Below are 20,859 nucleotides of genomic sequence, written 5' to 3' on the forward strand. Positions count from 1 at the left end.
TTACTGTTGCCAGGAGGGCTACCAGGATGTGAACTGGAGGTCAGGCTTTAGGATTTGGGTGTTGAACCGCACTGATCTGCTGAGGTGGCGGGAGTGGGGAGGAGGGCTTCCCACTTAGATGCCACCGAGTGGAGGACAGGTGCAGTTTTGCAAATTAATCATATTTATTAAATGCTCACCACATGCCAGACGCACTTCTGTTTCATATCATTGTTTATTTTTGTCTTCACTGTATTTTTTTGTGTGTATTACATATGTGTCTCATTAAAAAACTTGAGTGAATGATGCAGATAAAAATGTAAGTTTTGGTAAAATGTTTAATTTCTTAAGGGTTGTTCTTGTTTGTGGAGCATAGTGTCAGCCTTTGTGCTATTAAGGATAATTTTAGTGCCTCAAGTTTAATGCAATACAGGTTCCAGTAGTATCTAGAGGAGGAGACCAGACCAGCAGTAGTGGTAGAGTTCTTGCCTCTGTGTGGTGAAAGAACAGAAGGTATATAACAAGAGGGCGATGTGTTTGCTGATGTTATTTTCTTTTAAAATGCAAACACCTACCTATCATTATAGAATTCACTAGTTGAGTTGATTAAATAATGAATGCTTGTTTCCAAATAATAAGATAGAAAGGACTCTCTGGTTTCTTCTGTGTCAAAACCCAAACAAGTTGGTGTTTTATTTATCCTTAAGAATTTCTACACATATTTTATATACTTGAATACTTAATTTTTTATCTTAACATAGAATTTTACTATATATGTGTGTAAGTAAGTATTACATTACAGAAGAAGGAGAAACTTCACTGTTATAAAAATATTTGAGAGATTCTTCACATCATTTCCCCCAAAATTATATTCCCCTGAGGTAACTACTATTAGCATTTTGGCATATATCCTTGATTTTTTTTTCTCAGTACACACACAGTTTTGTCAAACTAAATGAGATTCTATAGAGCTTTTATTAATATAATTAATAATTAACTATGGCATTGTTCATGTCAGAGTTTTGTTCTTTCAGAGGGTGGTCTAATGTTCCAGGATATGGATTCGCCTATGAGTGTATTTTGTGATTGTTCAGTCATCCAGTCATGTCTGATGCTTTGCAATCGATGGATAGTTGGTATTTTATCGGATTTTTAGTGACAGTGGTAGGACTCTCACATTTTTTCTTCTCTACTCTCACCAGCCTTTGGTTTCCTTTGCTGGTTCTTCCTCAAAATGTTAATGTGTCATTAACCTATTATAATTCCCTAGGTAATCCCAGTGCCTTCATGGCTTTCAATGTAGTTTATATGTCTGTGACTCCCCATTCCTGTCTCCATATGAACCTGTCTCCATCTCAGACTTGTGGCTCTAGCTGTCCTCCCTGCATGTCTTCTTGAATGTCCGTTAGGCACTTTAAACATAACATACATATGTTGAAAAGTTGGTTCAGTTATCCTGTTCTTTCTTAATTTGAGAATGCCTTGATTTCTTCTTCATTTCTGAAAGATAATTTTGCTGGGTATTTGATTCTAGGCTGACAGTTTTTTCTTTCTTCACATGAATAATATTTTGCCACTTCCTTCTGGCTTTCATTGTTTATTTTAGGGAATTCATGACCATTCTAATTTTTTTTTCTATACGTAATTGTCAATTTTTTTCTCCTTACTTTCAATGTTTTTTTCTTTATGTTTAGTTTTCAGAAGTTTAGTTATGATCAGTATTTCTTTGAGTTTATCTTATTTGGGGTTTGCACAGATTCTTGAATCTGTGAGTTTATATCTCTTACCAAATTTGGAGAGTTTTCAGCCATCATTTCTTCAAGTACTTTTCAATTTTACCTTCTTTCTCCTCTTTTATGGACTCTGATTATAAAAACATTAGATCTTTTGTTTTAGTCTCCCAGGTTTCTGAGACTGTTCCTTTCTTTTCAGTCTATTTTCTCTCTACTGTTCAGATTGGATAGTTTTTGTTCTATCTTCTAGTTACCTGATTCTTTTTTGATCCCCTCCATTTTTGCTATTTAGCCCATCTCTTGAGCTTTTTATTTCAGTTATTGTATTTTTTTCGGTTTTAAATTTTTCTTGGTTCTTCTTTATTTGGTCCTTTTATTTCTTTGCTGAGGCTTCTTCTTTTTTTTTTTTTTTTTTTCCATTTGTTTCAAGTGTATTCAAATGTTTGTAGTTGTTCTTTTTTATCAATGCTTATTTAAAATCTTTGTCAATTATTTTAACATCTCTATCATCTTGTGGTGTTGATATCTATTGATTGTCTTTTTTCATTATATTTGAAATCTTTCTGAGTCTTGGTATGACATTGATTTTTGACTGAAGCCTGGATATTACTGTATCATATTTCCAAACTTGGATTAAAACCTGGTTATTTTTGTATAATGTTCTGAGGCTTGGATCTCATTTAAGCTCCATATTTTATCAGGTTTTCCTGACACTGCTCTGGCAGAGGCTGAGTGGGTGTCATCTTGTTACTTCCAGGTGGAACTAGAAATCCAGGTTCCCTACTTGCCTTTGGTTGACAGTTGAGGCAGAATTTTTATTATTTCTGGATGGGGGAGTGGACTCTCCAACTCTCCCCATGGTCTCTACTGGACACTGTGGTAAGGATGCTGTCATCACTGCTGGGTGATGGTGAAAGTTCTGACTCCCACCAGGCCTCCTCTGAGAGGGCAGTATGCTTTGTTACTAGGGATGGAACATGGTCTCCACTGATGCCATGGTTCATCTCATTAACCGTGGCTGATAGGGTTTAAATTCTTGGCTCTCTCTCCTTGGCTTTTGCTGACACCACTCTGGCTCACATGATCCCTACCTCAAAAGACTGGAAGTCTAGCACTTCTCCTTTGCTGAAATGTTTGGGGATAGAGTCACAGCTTTTCCTGTGATGCTCGGCTGGAATAGAGTGGTTGTTCTCTAAAAATGTTTCTCTTTACGGGCTTCTCCTTTATCGGTATTTTAGCTAACAAGAGTAGACTTTTGGGAGAAATTGTTTTGTCCACATCCATTGGTATTTTCAAGTTACTGATTTCTTCAGTTCCAAGACTGAAATCTATGAGGCAGAAAGAATACCCAGTACACTGACTACTCTGTCATTACTTGGGCCCTGAGTTCCCTAGTTGTTTTTTTTTTTCCATCTCTCAGATTCTTCTATTGCATGTTTTATGATATACTGTTTAGTTGTGCTTACTGGGAGGAATAGGAGAAGTATCTCTATCCCATCTTTTTGGAGACAGAAGTCATGTCCATCTTTTTTGAACTTTGTTTTCAATGGGCCCCATGTGATTCTTCTCTGTGCAGGTACCTGGAACTGGAGAGCAGCGGCCATCGGAATGAAGTCAGACTTCACTACCGCTCCGGCAGCCACCACCCTCACACGGAAGTGTTTCCTTACATTTTGGCTGATGATAAGTGGCACAAGCTCTCCTTGGCCATCAGTGCCTCCCACTTGATTTTACATGTCGATTGTAATAAGTAAGTGAAGTGTTCTCAGTTCAGGAAACGGAAGAGTCTAAGAAGTGACAGTTAATACATATTACTTATCTGATTTTTTTTGTAGAATATATGAAAGAGTTGTGGAAAAGCCTTCCACGGACTTGCCCCTGGGTACTTCATTTTGGCTGGGACAGAGAAATAATGCACATGGATATTTTAAGGTATATTTTAACTAATATAAAATGTAAATACTAATGCTTTCTAATGAGCTTCTAATGAGTTTTGCTTTTTACGGTGTAAGCAAAATAAATAGATTTGTATAGTTTTTTTTCCTATTGGTGTCTATTTCTGTTTTATTTTTTTAACACTGATGTTTTATTTAGCTGGTCAACTCTATTCTCCTTTATTTTTTTTCTTAATGAATTTGATCTTTAGATATGACAGATGATCAGTCTCTCAAGGCTCAATCAGGGCAGTTAACATATTCTTGAAATTAGACGTTCAAAGTAATAGAAATCTAAAATGTTTATATACAAATAAACTCACCACTTTTGAAATATAACCTTTGATGATACTTTTACAGGGATGTTAATAATAGAGGTTTAAAACTTTTCAATATTCATTATTCATAGTCTCCTTGTACTTCTGAAAATGAGAAAGGAGTACGTATATTAATATGTGCACAAATCTATCAAAGCTAGAAAGAAGTTATAATTGATATCTTTTTCTTGTTGTCTGTTTAGAGATATACTCCATAGAATTGCATCACAGCAGCTAATGGACATCCCATTTAACTCTATATTTTAAGGATGAGGAATTAAGGTTCAGAAAATTGCTTGACTACCAGCTCATAGTGTCATCATTTTCCTCCAGTGATTCTGACACACCTATCATACAGAAGTTATTTATTAGAAGATGATGAGTGATGTGTCTAACTTATGGATTCCTAGGTAGAGAAGGTACAATTAGTTTGAAAATTGTGTTCTAAGAAAGATTTGTAAACCTCAAAAGATGTTTTCATTTACTTTATTAAAGAATATTTTTTTTTGCTGACAATGCAAGAGACTTTACTGAGAAGAGTTGCCCTGGCAGAGAGCATGAGCGTAAGGGAATCCAGGAGAACTGCTCTGCCACATGGCTCACAGTTTTGGGTTTTATGGTGATGGGATTAGTTTCTTGGTTGTCTCTGGCCAATCATTCTGACTCAGGGTCTTTCCTGGTGGCACATGCGTTACTCAACCAAGATGGATTCCAGTGAGGAGGTGGGACATGTGGTGTCTCCTTTTGACCTTTCCTGACTTCTATGGTAGTCCAGTGTTAAGAATCCATCTTCCAGTGCAGGGGACATAGGGTGCCATCCCTAGTCATGGAACGGAGATCCCATACGCTGTGGGGCAGCTAAGCCCGAGCACCACAACTAGAGAGAAGCCCAAACGCAGCAACCAGGACCCGAAGCAGCAAAATAAATAAATAAATACCTTTTTTTAAAAACAGATGTTTTTAAAACTTACTTAAACTGTTATCTGGAAACCAGGTGCTTTGAATATGTTATTTCATTGAATCTTAGTCTTGTTGCAGGGCCTTTTAAAAAAAAATCTCTTTTACACATGCATAAAGCTATTCAGAGAGGTTAAGTAACTTGTCCAAAAGCAGTCATGGGGACTTGATCCCGTGTTTGCAAATCTTGAAAAATCAGTGCTCTTTTCCCACGTGGTGTGCTAAGTCACTCAGTTGTGTCCAACTCTTTGCAATCCTCTGGACTGTGTGTGGCCCACCAGCTTCCTCTATCCAAGGGATTCTCCAGGCAAGAATACTGGAGTGGGTTGCCATTTCCTTCTCCACTTTTTCCACATATAAAGGATAGCAAATTTGTGCTACAGGTATCAAGTTTCCCTTCTATTTAATCATGGCAGTCTTTACCCTGGAGCCCGATGTGGCCTCAGAAACCTTCTCACACATCAGTTATGTGTAATTCTTTAGAGTTGGGCATTGCACCAACCATAGAACTGTACATGGTAGCCTTGCTTTCATTTTGATGATTTCGGATGATAGGAGATTGTTATATACAGGTTGCTTCCCTAATCCAAACCCCAAGCAAACAATAGATACAACAGTTGCTATGCAGTATACTTAAATATTTATAATTTAAACTGACACTCTTTTTGTACCATGCTATTAATCTGATTAAATATGTAGAAGATATATAGGCAAGGATTTGACTGGTAAATCTTTGCAGGTACATCAAAATTGTCTTAATAATATATTGGTACTGTGGTCTTGGTCACCTCTGTCATTAAACATTCTGTTTGCATTTTTTAAAGGGAGAAAGTGAAATATTAGTTAAAATATATAAAGATGATGAAGGAAGAAAATGGAGTGATGAATGAAAGGGACATATAGAGTGTCTGATGAGGTCACTACCTTTTGGCTATTGCTTTGAGAGTCTTGTGAACTGGAAGCTAATTATATCTTAATGAGGAAGGATGAATGTAAATTTCACATGTAAACATGTGATGTGAACTTCTGTGTAAAATATGTAATTTCAAGTTGGCATTTTAAAAAATTTCATGCTAAACTTTCTGTATTCCCAAGGACTCATTACTCAGTCTTGCTGTAGCTGTTTAATAAACGTCTTGTCCTTTTTAAATTGAAGAATTCACTTTAAAAGAACCAACCGAGAAATGAGAAATACTCAAATAAGTATTGTTCTTGTGATTTAGTTTTTCTCTTTTCTTCTTGATGATTGTAGTCAACTCAAAATTGGTATCAGTTTTACTGTTGCTGAAACCTGAAGTGATTTTTCAGGTTGATTTTTAAAGGTCATTTTCGAGCATTTCTTCAGGCTAACTAAAAATAGCTTCCCCAAACACATGACTATTGCCTCTTAATTATATCTTGACATTTAATCTTAAAGGTTTAAGAATATTATCAATAAGAAAGTATGTGGGCAATCATCTATTTTGCCTGATGTTTTTCTTTCCCTTTGGTTTGAAGTCAAAGTCATGTATTCAAAATATTTTTTTCAGGGACTTCGGGGAGTCTATCCTGTAATGTTTCCCTTCATGAGCTTGACTATTGAACATAATTTGGGTAGATGAAAGTAATACATCTTTTTCAAAATTTTTCACACACAGGGCATAATGCAAGATGTGCAATTACTTGTCATGCCCCAAGGATTTATTGCTCAGTGCCCAGATCTCAATCGCAGTAAGTCCATTAGTTCTCTCACTATGTAATGAAAAGTGGGCCTCTTGCTTAATTTTGTCCAAAATGTCAGTTTGAAATTGGAGTTCCTATGTATTAGTTGTTAGCATAGACTTAACCAGATTGAACTCCTTATAAATATAACTTGCGGTGTTTGTGATTCTAGCCTGTCCAACGTGCAATGACTTTCACGGACTCGTGCAGAAAATCATGGAACTGCAGGACATTTTAGCCAAAACATCAGCCAAGGTAAAAGCTCCTTAGAAATAGAGTGTGGGGGAGTGGAGCTCAGATCCTTGAGGTTGCCTACAGTTTCTTTTATAACCACAGTTGTTCACCTTTGAGATTTTTCTTATCCCCTGAACTGAATCAAAATTCCTGCTCAAGGAAGGGGCTTGTAAATATTCAAACCCAAGCCATCTGTATAACAAATGACTCAGTAAATCAAGAATGAGGCAGATTACTTGGTTTTTACACTGCTTACTACAATAGGATTTATTGTTTAATTTAGTTTTTATTATTATTTAGGGTTTTTTTGCAAGGAAGGAGGCAAGAGGACATTGTAAAGAATATGGACCTTAGAATTATGTCAGGGAAATGGTCCCACAAAAGCTCTCTACCATTGTGTTACCATTGTAGAATCACTGGCTCTCTTAACCATGTGTCAAATTTACCTGTAGTTTCACCAGGCTGTTGTCATGTTGCATAGCAGATACTGATGACCCAGAAGTTATATTGTATATGGATGATTTGTTTCTGACAAATGTAAAGTCTAAAATTTACGTTTGCACTTGAGGAAACATAGCCATGAAATTAAACATTTTTAAAAATGGAAAATGCTTCTCTGTATTGTGTATGATGTGATTTTGACTTAGACTTCTTTTCTGTTTTATCATAAATCATATAGCATATTTTTCTCTGCTCCCCCACGCCCCACACACAAAGTGAAGTGAAAGTCACTCAGTCGTATCCGACTCTTTGCAACCCCATGGACTATACAGTCCTTGGAATTCTCCAGGCCAGAATACTGGAGCGGGCTGCCTTTCCCTTCTCCAGGGGATCTTCCCAACCCAGGGATTGAAACCAGGTCTCCCGCATTGCGGGAGGATTATTTACCAGCTGAGCCACAAGGGAAGCCTCCCCCCCACCCCACTCCACCACACTCACAAAGGCAGGAGGCAAATTTACTACAAGAAGAGGAGAAAAATCCTTTCTTTTAAATTAAAGGCTTAAGTCATTTGAAACAACATGGGTGAACCTACAGATTATCATACTAAGCGAAGTAAGTCAGAAAGAGAAAGACAAATACCATATGATTTCACTTATATGTGGAACCTAAAATATGACAGAAATGAACTTATCTATGAAACAGAAAAAGATTTACAGAAACTGAGAACAGACTTGTGGCCGCCAAGGCAGAGGTGGGTGAGGGAGGCATGGATTGGGAGTTTGGGATTAGCAGATGTAAACTATTATATAATATACAGAATGGATAAACAATAAGGTCCTACTGTATGGCGCAGGGAACTATATTCAATATCCTGTCATAAACCATAATGGAAACAAATATGAAAAGATAAATTAAAGCCTTAAGTATATTTATAATAGATAGTTGATGAGCATAGCCATCATTAGTGCTATTCACCCAAAAAGCAGTCAGATGCCTGTTGGAGGGTTTTGCCTTTCTGCGTCGCTGGAATGCTGAACAATACAAACCCCTTCCTTTGTACCACAGCTGTCTCGAGCCGAGCAGCGAATGAATAGATTGGACCAGTGCTACTGTGAAAGGACTTGCACCATGAAGGGAACCACCTACCGAGAATTCGAGTCGTGGACAGACGGCTGTAAGAACTGCACGTGCCTGGTATGGCTTCTGCGGAGTTCAGACTAATAGAACTCAGATGCCCCTACTCTTTAAAAATGTATTAAACCCATGTCATCATGAAAATTTCAAGACCCATTTCCTCAAAACACAACACTAAAGAGCCAGCAAACCCAGTCAAATCTAAAGAACTGTGTATTGCATTATTAAAGACACTTTCTAGCTTTTGAAGATTATTGTGGTTTAAGAATGCTATAAAGTTTTAAGTTTATTGTCCACATGTGAAGTTAATGATTTAAATTGGGTCAGTAAAAGGATTCCCAGAGGATTCTATCCTGTTATCCTTAACTTTTCCAGGGATTTTCCCCTCATGTTTTTATTAATGCATTTTGATAAAACTAAATGAAATGCAACAGGAAATACTGTGACCAGATTTGGCTGTATAAATAAATAATGGAGTCTAAATAAGCTTTAAAAATTTACTAATACAGTGGAATATAAACTATAAAGTTTAAATAAATATGATTTCTTGAATTGTTCACTAATTAGGTAGAATGGTTAGAAAGTCTAGTTGCTCAGTTGTGTCTGACTCTTTGCAACCCCATGGACTGCAGCCTACCAGGCTCCTCCATCCATGGGATTTTCCAGGCAAGAGGACTGGAATGGGGTGCCATTTCCTTCTCCAAAGGATCTTCCCAACCCAGGGATCGAACCCAGGTCTCCCACATTGTAGGCAGCCACTTTACCCTCTGAGCCACCAGGGAAGTCCCAAGGTGGAAGGTAGAATGATTAGTGTGTTATTATTTCAAACATAGAAGTTCATTTTCAAAGAAAAGTTCAAAATGACTTTGATTTTGAACTTTTAAACTCCACATGGACTATTTGTGAGAACTGGTTGGCTGTAAAGAAGTCAGAGGTCTAAAACATTTTTTACCAAGTTCATCTAGTTTACTCAAAAGTGGAACATCATGGTGTTAAGAAGGTCAAAGTTAGTGGTGAAATAATGGTCCATGTGCGTGTGTGTGTGCAGGCTTTGTCTGATTTCTATTTAGAAACGTATTCCTACCAACATTACATTTCACAAATATAGTAAAACCTTCACAACTCGTAAAATGGGTGCCAAAAATCAAATTGAGTAAGATACAAGATGTAGTGTGGTGAAGTCATAGTCATTTTTTTGGAAAAGACTAGAAAAGCAGCTAAACTACCTGGGTGTTCTGGGTGACCTTCAGGAATCAAATTCCCTGAGGTACCCTTTAGGTTGGTACCTCTTATGATGATCGTCAGCGTCCATTCACAGTGGTGGTGTGTTTGAGCTCAAATATCCCTGGGAGGATTTTTGCATCCTGAAACTGGGTCTCCAGCATGGCAGCTGCTATTCCAGAAATATTGTTTGTTGATGCTCGTTTTGTGAGTCATCTGGGGAGACATGAGTACCCCAGGCTGGCTCTCAGCCTGCTGTTTGCCTGCCGCTGGTATCCATCCTTCAACCCCTGTCCTCATCGCCTCCCAGTAGGAGGTGAGACCTCTAGCTTAGTTGCTGAGCAGAAGATAGGGTCAACCACCACCTGTGTGATGACCCAACCTGTGTTACTGTGGGGCTCTGTATATGGATTTTACTGTAATTTTACTGTAAAATTATGGTTTTACCAAAGAGAATAGTGGTACTTATGACATTTTACGTGAAGAATTTGAAATTTAAGAGACAACTTAAAAATACTTGAAAACTACCAACTGCAACTTGGAAATTCTTTAAAATGCTGTTTTCTTCTCAGAATGGAACCATCCAGTGTGAAACTCTGATTTGCCCAAATCCTGACTGCCCCCTCAAGTCGGCTCTCGCATACGTGGACGGCAAGTGCTGTAAGGAATGCAAATGTAAGCATAACTTTTATGTGAATACTTTCTTGGCAAAACTAAAGCTTTGTATTAATAAATATTCACCCATCATTGGTTTAATCTGGATAAGCTAAATAGCTTTTAGAAATGATGAAAATAGGAAGAATCCCTTCTGTATTTTGGTTGGGCAGTTCTTTTCCACTTAAAAATGTTGTGCTTGTATTCTAGCAAGAAAATTTTTCTTTGAGGAATCTATTCTGTTTAGTGACATTAGTAGCAAAGATATGTAATCAACTTAGTAGAAAACATTTCTCTAATTAACAGTGCTTGATACAAATACCTCCCAACTAGGTTAAGAATAGTCCACACTCAGCCAAGATAACCAAGAAAGTCCATGATACAAATGACCTATACAAAACTCGCTATCAGTCCAAACCACAGAAGTGCACATTGTTATAGAATAGTCCAGTGTGGACGGCCATGGTCTTAATTCACAAAAAGATGCTCATGCCACTGGATGAAGAAGTTGTCTGACTTTTAGCATCTGTTGTATACAGTTTACTTTTGATGTCTGAAAACGCTGTTTGAATCCATAGCTATCATTAAATGGATTCTATACAATTTATTTAATAACAGAAAACATTGCATCTGTATTATTTATACTTTAACAGTTGCCTCAAGTCCTTGTTAAAAGTAACAGTTGAAACTTAGCCTTTTTTAAAAAGCCAAGAAATAGTATCATATGAAACCTGGGTTGTCTTAAAATTTGTAGAATATATAAGGGTATGTAGAGTTAGTGTTAGTCAGTCAATTGTGTCTGACTCTCTGTGACCCTATGGACTGTAGCCTGCCAAACTCCTCTGTCCATGGAATTCTCCAGCCAGTAATACTGCCATTCCCTTCTCCAAGGGATCTTCCCAACCCAGGGATCGAACCTGGGTCTCTTACATTGTAGGTGGATTCTTTACTGTCTGAGCCGTCGGGGAAGCTCAGATAAGGCTTCATAAGTGCCATCTAATCTTACACGTGTGTGTACACACAAGATAGAAAGAGAGGAAGAGTAAGGAAGAGGGAAGAAGAGGGGGAGAAAAGTAGAAGCTACGTTTTCCAGGGTTTTTTATGCTTACCTTGCTCTGCTGCCATTGCCGTACCTCACTCTTCCCTACGTAGGGTGCTCCTTCTGGTGAGAGTGACATATTATTAGAGAAAAATCAGGAAGTCACTTCATAGTTCACTGATTTAATTCCCCCAGGAGCTTATTTATATTTAATTTTGTTAAACTTTACTTTGAACCAATCCATTTCATGAGAGTGTATTAACCTCATCATCTAGTGTATTAACCTAGTGTATGAACCAGGAAGGGTTATATATGTGTCACTAGCTAATTTCCCTGGTGAGGGGTAATCTGAGTTCTTCCTTGAAGTTGTATTAATAATGAAAAGCTTGTACCAACATTCTGCAGTTTTCTTTGTAGATGCTTGGAGGTAGAAAGAAGAAGGGTCCTCTATAGGACTTTATATTGGTAACATGACAGTAGCAGGAATCAGTTTTTGCTTTTCTTTCTTTTCTCTTTTCCACTGATACTTCTATATTGTTACCTGTGAGTGTGATAGATTTGCATTAAGTGATATTGATTTTATTAGAAACAGGCTGGTTGAAATAATGAACCATCATGATAGATGAATTAGAAGTTGTAAATTTTAGTTCTGATTTTACCACTTGTCTCTGTTACCAACAGTTAGCTGCCTATTAATTAAATCAGACTATGCTTGAAATCTTCTTCAAAATAATGTAGTTAGATAGACTTAATGTAATGGTAAAATATTTTTAAATTCGTTAATGCAAAGTGCTTCTGGCAGACTTTGGTGTTAGTGATTGGAAATCAGTTGGATTTCCTATATAAAATAGTGAAAGCTGCAAATGAGTGACCAGTGAGAGGACCACAGTGTCACTAGAATTTGAGTCTTTCATTTCATACTGCTGAAAAATAATGACTAAGTGACTGTCTTTTTGGTCATGTTCAGTGATATGAGTGCCATGGAATATAGAGAATTTGTGTCCCAATATTGAGCTGGCATGCTATTTTTAGTAAATACCCATAGAACTTTTTCCTAAGAGAAATAAGTATTTAGGTCATATGGTAAATATTAGAGATAATTTGGGATTGTGTCTCCACATGCACAAATTTTTTCATTTAGAAAATAGAAATATATAACTTCCTATTGAGTAAATTTATACATGATACAATTTATCCTTTAAAAAGTGTACAATTCAGTATATTTTAGTATGTCTATAAGGTTGTTCAACCATCACCACTACCTAATTCCAGAACATTTTCATTGTTCCAGGAAGATACCCTCTAACCATTTAGAATCGTTCTGTCCTTCCCTCTTCTGCCACTCCCTGGCAACCACTAATCTACTTTCTGTTCTTATTCTGGGTATTTCATATGAATGGAATTAAATAATATCCACATGCATAAATTTAAAAACAGTCACTAAAATGTTTCTGGAAATGTTCTCCTGAAAAGTTTTGCAAAAAAAATATTCTATAAAGGATAAATAATATTTAAAATAAATTTAATAATAGTTAGCTGACTTGTTTACATAGTTCAGATTTTCATATGTGCTAAAAGTAGAAGCCAATGGTTAGGTAGATCTACGATGTTCTGTGTGTGTATATTTTACTGTTGTATATGAGAGGAACAGTATCATTTTCCTATACTAATTTCCCCAGTAGAATCAGTGTTATAATTTATGAGAACTTAATTTCAGTGGAATACGAATTCTATGTGTTTTACTTTTTAAAACACAACCATAGCCTTCCTCTTTCACAGTGCACTTCAATAAATCTTTAAAACTCTTTTGCTCAATAGCCTCTTTAATGACATAAAATTAACAAAATATACTTTTTAGTGAGAACAGTTTAAAGAGATGAATCATTTATTGTTTCTAAAGCCTTTGGAAGGTAAAACATGTTGCCTGACACTGAATGTTAGTCTGCCAAGACTGAAACGAACACCACCAGTATGTGTGGCCAGTCCTTTTCGGTGTTCTGTATTTAATGCTTTCGGCCTTGCTTCACCAGAGTTGTTTGTGCAGCACTGGGCAGCCCTGTTTTGTAGCCTGCTCTATATGTTTCCTCTGTAAATTCAGCTCTAGCCCTTTATCCAAATATAAATACTGTTGAATAGTAGGAAGGTTGTTATTTTGGGAGAGAAGTCAGAGAGAACCAAGCCTGTCACGGATCCTTATTTAAATCTACATAAGCAAAGTGTTGGAAGGAGGGGCTTAACTTTTATGCCCCTACAACTGATGGAGCACCTACCTTGGTGGAGTTAGGATGAAATCTAAAGACAGGACTGCATCGATGCCAAGCCATTAGCATGTTACTAATCACAACTATAACAAAGTCATATCTCTTCCTCAGATTGGAAGGCATGTCCTTTGCTCTCCAGTCGATCTTTATAACAACTGTATAAAGTAGGCATTATCTCCATCTCCCTAATTAGAGGGATTACATGACTTGTCCAAGAAGACACTTCTAGTTAGATGTTCCAGAGAAATTCTGTCTGAAAGTGCCATGCTTTGCCAGCCTACTTGCCTCTTTAAAAACATCCTCTCTAATTAATCTCCCTGATCTACCTTCCTTGACTGGTAACTAAGCTTGCCATACAAAGGCCATTAGGGTCCTGGCTAAGTCTAGGTGAAGTTACAAAGTAAGCAGAGTTTGCCTTTGGCCACTTATCTTCTCCCCTTTCAGCCACCACCACTGTACTGTTTATTCCAGTCACAGGCTCTCAACTATTCAATAGTGAGATTGACACAAATTCAAGGAAGCTCTAGAAAATGTAACTGTACATTTGTACAGTAAATGTAACTGTGTATATTAGTAAACACTTTGGGTGACATTAAATTTAAAATAGGATGAGGTCAAACTAATTACAAGTACATAAAATCTCAACCCACTTAAAAAATTATCAGAAAATAATCCATTACAATTTTAGGAAATAGAAAGCTACTAAAATCACTGAGCTTAGAAAAAAATTTAAACTGCTCTGTGCATTCATTTATTTTATTTCAGTGGACTGTAGATTCAAGTTTGAATACAGAGTACTGCTTCACAGCAAGGTGATTCATGAATACAGAGAAGCAGAAGCAAATGAGAACTAACGCTGTAATGTCTTTTGCAGAAAAGGTTATGTTTTAATAAAAAACAATTGGGAAGGCAGATTTCCTCTCCATTTCTAGAAAGGCAACAAATACAGGAAATGTGAATGTGACCATCAAAATTGGTTGGTGCTTGCTTGTAGCCATAGTTATTTTAATTGTTTTTTTCCTCAGATGACATATCTATATGAATAAATTATAATAATTGTTTTGGTTGTATAAAATCAGAGTTGAATACATAATCAGTTCAGCTCAGTCACTCAGTCATGTCTGACTCTTTATGACCACATGGACTGCAGCACACCAGGCCTCCCTGTCCATCACCAACCCCCGGAACTTACAAAAACTCATGTACATCGAGTCGGTGATGCCATCCAACCATCTCATGCTCTGTTCTCCCCTTCTCCTCCTGCCCTCAGTCTTTCCCAGCATCAGGGTATTTTCCAATGAGTCAGTTCTTCGCATCAGGTGGCCCAAGTATTGGAGCTTCCACTTCAACATCAGTCCTTCCAATGAATATTCAGGACTGATTTCCTTTAGGATTGACTGGTTGGGTCTCCTTGCAATCCAAGGGATTCTCAAGAGTCTTCTCCAACACCACAGTTCAAAAGCATCAATTATTCTGCGCTCAGCTTTCTTTATAGTCCAACTCTCACATCCATACATGACTACTGGAAAAACCATAGCTTTGACTAGATGGACCTTTGTTGGTAAAGTAATATCTCTGCTTTTTAATATGCTGTCTGTGTAAGTCATACCTTTTCTTCCAAGGAGCAAGCATTTTTTAATAACATGGCTGCAGTCACCATCTGCAGTGATTTTGGAGCCCAAGAAAATAAAGTCTCTCACTGTTTCCATGGTTACCTCATCTATTTGCCATGAAGTGATGGGACCAGATGCCATGATCTTAGTTTTTTGAATGTTGAGTTTGAAGCCAACTTCTTCACTCTGCTCTTTCACTTTCATCAAGAGGCTCTTTAGTTCTTCTTCACTTTCTGCCATAAGGGTGGTATCTGCATATCTGAGGTTATTGATATTTCTCCCAGCAGTCTTGATTCCAACCTGTGCTTCATCCAACCTGGCGTTTCTCATGATGTACTCTGCATATAAGTTAAATAAGCAGGGTGCAAATATATAGCCTTGACGTACTCCTTTCCCAATTTGGAACCAGTCTGTTTTTCTATGTCCAGTTCTAATTGTTGCTTCTTGACCTGCATACAGATTTCTCAGGAAGCAAGTCAGGTGGTCTGGTGTTTCCATCTCTTGAAGAATTTTCCATGGTTTGTTGTGATCCATACAGTGTTCTGTGTTGATTAGATATCGTACAGTTTTCAACTTAAAACACTGTCAGCTTAGGTAAAATGGACTTACCATTCCTATTGAGTGGTTAAGCATGTGGCTTATAGAGTTAGATTTTCTGGGTTTGAGTTCTGGTTCTCCTGCTTATTAGCTTATTAGGTGTGCAGCTTTGGCCAAGTTACTTTACCTCTCCCTGTCTCAGTTTCCTCATTTGTGATGTTATATCTAAGGGTTGGTGCAAGGACTGAATGAATTGTAAAGTGCTTAGAACAATGGCTCAGACGGTAAAGCGTCTGCCTACAATGCGGGAGACCCAGGTTCGATCCCTGGGTCGGGAAGATCCCCTGGAGAAGGAAATGGCAACCCACTCCAGTTTTCTTGCCTGGAAAATCCCATGGACTGAGGATCCTGGTAGGCTACAGTCCATGGGGTCGCAAAGAGTCGGATACGACTGAGCGACTTCACTTCACTTAGAACAATGTTAGCTATTATTCCTGTTTTTATGAAAATAATCATTTATATTTTTATTTATATTTTTATTCAATCTAGTGAAACTATCTCATTCGGTTATAGATCTTAAAACTGCCCAGGACCTAGAGATCTTCAGAACTGCAGTTTGCTTTTGTTGAGGTAAATAGGGGCAATGTAAAACACGAACAATGAAGTTAGGGAGGTTAAATGACTTTTCTGAGATCAATTATTTTTTAATGCAAGGTTATTTTTTTCCCCAAATTCTGTTCTAACATACAGTACTACTATCTTCAAGACCATTCCTCCCTCAGTATTTTGGGTGGGGCTTGATCAGGATTGACACTTGAAACCAATGCATTATGTGTTTTTTGGTGTTTGGCTTTTATTTAAACTCATGTTTGTAAGATGCATTCATATTTTTTTGCATGTAGATGTTGATTTTTCATGTTTATTGCTGTGTGTGTTCCATTTGTGTTAATATATCACAGTCCAATCTATTATTGAAGAGTGAGTTAGGTGGTTTCCAGTTTTTGACTCTATAAATGTCCTTCTGTAAATGTGATGTACATGTTTTTGGTGTCATGCGTACCTGATGGATATATACTTTAGAATTGTTTGGGAACGCAGTAAAGCTGTTTTATTTAACAACAAAACTGTTTGACCCTTTGGCAAAATTGTTTTGCCAGTTTCCCAAAGTGACCTTTCCAGTTTGCCCTTCCTTTGACAATGTATAAACATTCCATTTGCTCCACAATCTCACCCACACTTGGCATTCTTGGTCTTTTTAATTTTAAGCATTATGATAAATTATATTTATACATCATATTGTACTGTACTTCAAATTTGCATTTCCCTGACAACTAGTGAAAGTGAGCAAATTTTCATATATTTGTGGACCAATTTCCTTAATTTTAAATAATAGAAAATAAGAGTAGATTTTTAAGTACAAATAAGCACAAACATTTCCCCAAAGATCATTTCTCTTTTTTTTTTTTGGCAGGAGATGTTAGGTTGGGTGGTTTGATTCTTTTATTTTCACATTAGTATGCAAATATGGATGATCTAGCTCTCTCACTTAAAATGAATAGCAAAGTAGGGACTAAATGACTATCACTCAAGTAATTTTGGTTTTTTTTAAAAAAGTAATGACAGGAATGAAACTGACTCAGAGACTTTTAAACATGTGAATATAAAGAGAAGGAGGAAAAAAGCAATGGTATATAATTCACCAAGAATCTCTTTGTTCTTAAAAAAAAGAAACACATAATTTATATAGGTGACATTAAAAAAGAAAATAATTTTGGAACAACATAACCAATAAACAGCTGTGTCTAAAGTAATTCTGGAAGCATGGGAAATATGCAATATGCATTGGAGGTTCTCGTGCATGAACACAATTATAAATTAGTTATCTTTTTAGAACCAGATGGGGCTATGTGACCAGAATGCTAATGCTGACTTGGGGATCTATGCAATAACGAAAAAGGCAGAAATAGCAATCAAGAGGAAGATGTGTTGTTTTACATATCACATGCAATATTTTTGGAAAGTTTCCTGAATCTCTGTAGTTATTAAGGAATAGTATGTCAGCAAACAGTTGAAAGAGCTTAGTGCTAATGGTGTTGCTCTAAATCATGTGCATGGCCTTGGTTTGGATTGTCTTTTCTCATCAAAATTACCTGAATTTAATATTTAAAATAATATTGAATAAATTATGGAATTAATACCCTTTCCTAATTATACAGATATGTGTGAAAAATGGGCAAAAAAATAGTTCACTTGTGTAATACTTAGTTAAGGTCATTGAGCTTGTGATAGGAAATATTTTCACTAAAGACAAATAGCTAAGTTTTATTAAAGAGAGATCTCATCTCTCTTTAATAAAGATAATCCTGTAGGCTTCCTGAACACCATCATTAATTTTGTGCTGATATTTTTTCATAAACTCTTCAAACAAGCATTTGGCATCCTGCTATCTTTTAGACATTTTAAAAACTGATAAATGTCACATCAGTGGAAAAAATACTGAACTGGCAATATATCAGTAAGCAAGAATAATTAACAATATAGCCTTCAGATTAATGACTTCTGAGACAACACATGATACATTTTAATGATCTTTAGAAAAAATGAAAAATCTTTTGTTAAGTAGTCAGCCAGCAGAGCTGACATGCCAGGGAAATAGAGGCCAGAATTACAGGATGATGGCAATGTCATAGCAATTTGCTGCTGTGTTCTCCACTCCACAGTCCTGAGATGTGTGACTCATTCTCTCTTCCTACTCCTACCACAACACTTTTAATGTCTTAACTAAAATAATGATGCATACAGTAAATATTCAATCCATCTAAAAAGATGTAACGTAAAAGGTAACAATCCCCCTTCTCCCCCCACCGCTGAGCTTCTAGTCCTCGCATGTCCATCCAGAGGATTTTCGATGAGTCCGCTCACATGTGCATGTGTAGGCTTTTCATGTACAGTAAATGATGTCATACGTCTTCCTGTACTTTGATCTTGGAGATGTTTCCTTATCAACAAATGTTTAAAAATGGCTGCATAGTACTCTGCTGTATAATTTATCACAATGTTATTTCTTCCCCCTCAAAGGATATCTTGATTGTCTCCAATCTGTTTTTGCTGTTTTTCTTCTGAAAATCAATATTGTGGGATGTCACACATGTATAATCTTGGAGAACTTTTTTACCCCTTTATATGGTAAATTGCTGAGAGTGGCATTGTGGCACTTTTGAATATTGCCAGCTCTTGTGCTACAATTATTTTCTTGCTCTGAATTGCAAAAGGCTGGTGCAGCCTGTTTTTCCCTTCTAGTAAGGGGCACTTGGTGGCAGCGCTGAGGGAAAACTGAAAGCACCACTTTTCTCTCAGTGTCATGAGTTCTTTAAAAAGAGCATCAGGCACATTTTTCTTTTTCCCAAGCAACCTTGACAAGGTAATATCAATTCATGGGAGATTCCTCCATGAAAGATAGTCTATAAAAGCCTGAACTTTATTGTTTTACCACAGACAACATTCTCTGGTGAGTCGATAAAATTAATTGCCATTCTGCATCTTTGGTAAATTCTGTAGATAGCATGAGAATATATTGAATTTACTTATTTTTCCTGAAATGGAAGTGGTTTTCCAGAAGACATAACGCAGGTACAGTCCTCTGATTTTGAGGCATTATACTGTGCCTATTTAATCATGTTTTATTTTAAAATAATAGAGAATACTCAACCTCTAGTTCTTCACTCTGAATTGTAATTTCTCTTCATTATTAAGGTTCTTGAATAAATGTATTTTGTGGATTTTATTATTTTTCATGCCCCATTACATTTTCTCAAAAGAATGTCCCTGCCCATCTAATGACATTGCTTAGATGGCCTAAAACTCTTCAGAAGAAAGCTTTATGCAAATTTGTCTGTAATAATAATTAAATCAAACTGTCTAGCACAGCTCTAGGAGAATAAAAATTGGACTCTTTAGGTGATTGGAAAGCTCGTCCTTCTTAGTAGTATAAGGCTTTGAAACAAGTGAGAGGATTTCAGATTTATACCAAAGCAAAAGATCCATAATCTGGATATCATTCATATAAGACACAATTTAAGAGAGAAGAAAAAACACTTATCTTAGGCAGAAAATGCAGCTTCTTATCTACTGTGTTGTTAGGTAATTGTTTTAAAAATGAGCTTATTTTCTTCTGAGAAGAGATCAAACAAAATAGCAGTTTGAAATCAGAATAGGGAAAAATAAGGTATATGCAATTTAAAGCATGTTACCAGTTGATTTAAACAGTTATGTTGAAAGTAGTAAGTCAGGAAGACCAGCTGCATAATAGAGGGAAGTGGACGTCATTGCCCATTGGAGAACAAAGCCACAACTCCCACCAACCCCAAGTGCAAAGACAAAGAGGCCGCCTCAGCCTCTCCAGCGGATGCCTTGAATACTGTGTGTGGCCTGTGCCCCCGGCACATATTTACAGACTGTGTAAAATTAGTATCGATTAAAAATTAGATTTAGAAAACACGATGATATTAGAGTTCCGTGTGAGGAAGGGTCAGTAAGGAATTCTCTTTTTCAGTTTAGAGACGCTTGTGATAAAGTACAATTCAGGTACATTTCTTTTTGTACAAATGCCCTTAATTCAAAACTATTTCACTGTTAAAAATACATATGGAATCATATGAAATTGCTTTAAAAGTTGTTACTGGAGTTGGTGGTGGTAAGAATAGAGCTGCATTCAACTCAGAAAATTATAAACTTGTAAAATATCTCTTCTTTGGAATGGTTGCTATAATCCCATGGCCTGATACGAGAATATTCTATCCACATTATATTCTAGAACCTTTGCCTAGATTTTGCTTCTAAATCGCAACAGCTGCTATTTACACTCCCTTCACCACAGTTGCTGGAATGTTGCCTCTATTGAGGAACTGGATGGATGGTCTCTGGAATTGGAGCAACACCAGGTTTTTGGGATTTGATGTTCAGATCTTGGCCTTATTGTTTGTTTTATAATTTAGTTACATTGTTGGTATAAAAACATTTCTGGGCTGGCTGACTTCAGCGTGGCCCTCAATTATAAATATTATTTCAAACTGCAAAGGCATGTCTCACAAACACTTATACAAC

The 20,859-nt window shown here is 36.7% G+C and overlaps 1 protein-coding gene across 5 annotated transcripts in view; it reads left to right on the plus strand.

Moving 5' to 3' along the window:
- The window catches only part of NELL2 (neural EGFL like 2), a 431,246-nt gene that overhangs the window by 155,193 nt on the left and 255,194 nt on the right, over positions 1-20,859 (plus strand). For all 5 annotated transcript variants that reach the window (XM_065932164.1, XM_065932166.1, XM_065932167.1 and 2 more), the window contains 6 exons: positions 3,289-3,462; positions 3,548-3,644; positions 6,558-6,630; positions 6,794-6,876; positions 8,363-8,491; positions 10,225-10,327. In XM_065932164.1, coding sequence (XP_065788236.1) covers positions 3,289-3,462; positions 3,548-3,644; positions 6,558-6,630; positions 6,794-6,876; positions 8,363-8,491; positions 10,225-10,327 — 659 coding nt within the window. The remainder of the gene's footprint in view (positions 1-3,288; positions 3,463-3,547; positions 3,645-6,557; positions 6,631-6,793; positions 6,877-8,362; positions 8,492-10,224; positions 10,328-20,859) is intronic.

The sequence above is a fragment of the Muntiacus reevesi genome, chromosome 4, assembly GCF_963930625.1.
Source record: "Muntiacus reevesi chromosome 4, mMunRee1.1, whole genome shotgun sequence".
In the NCBI taxonomy this organism is placed as follows: domain Eukaryota; kingdom Metazoa; phylum Chordata; class Mammalia; order Artiodactyla; family Cervidae; genus Muntiacus; species Muntiacus reevesi.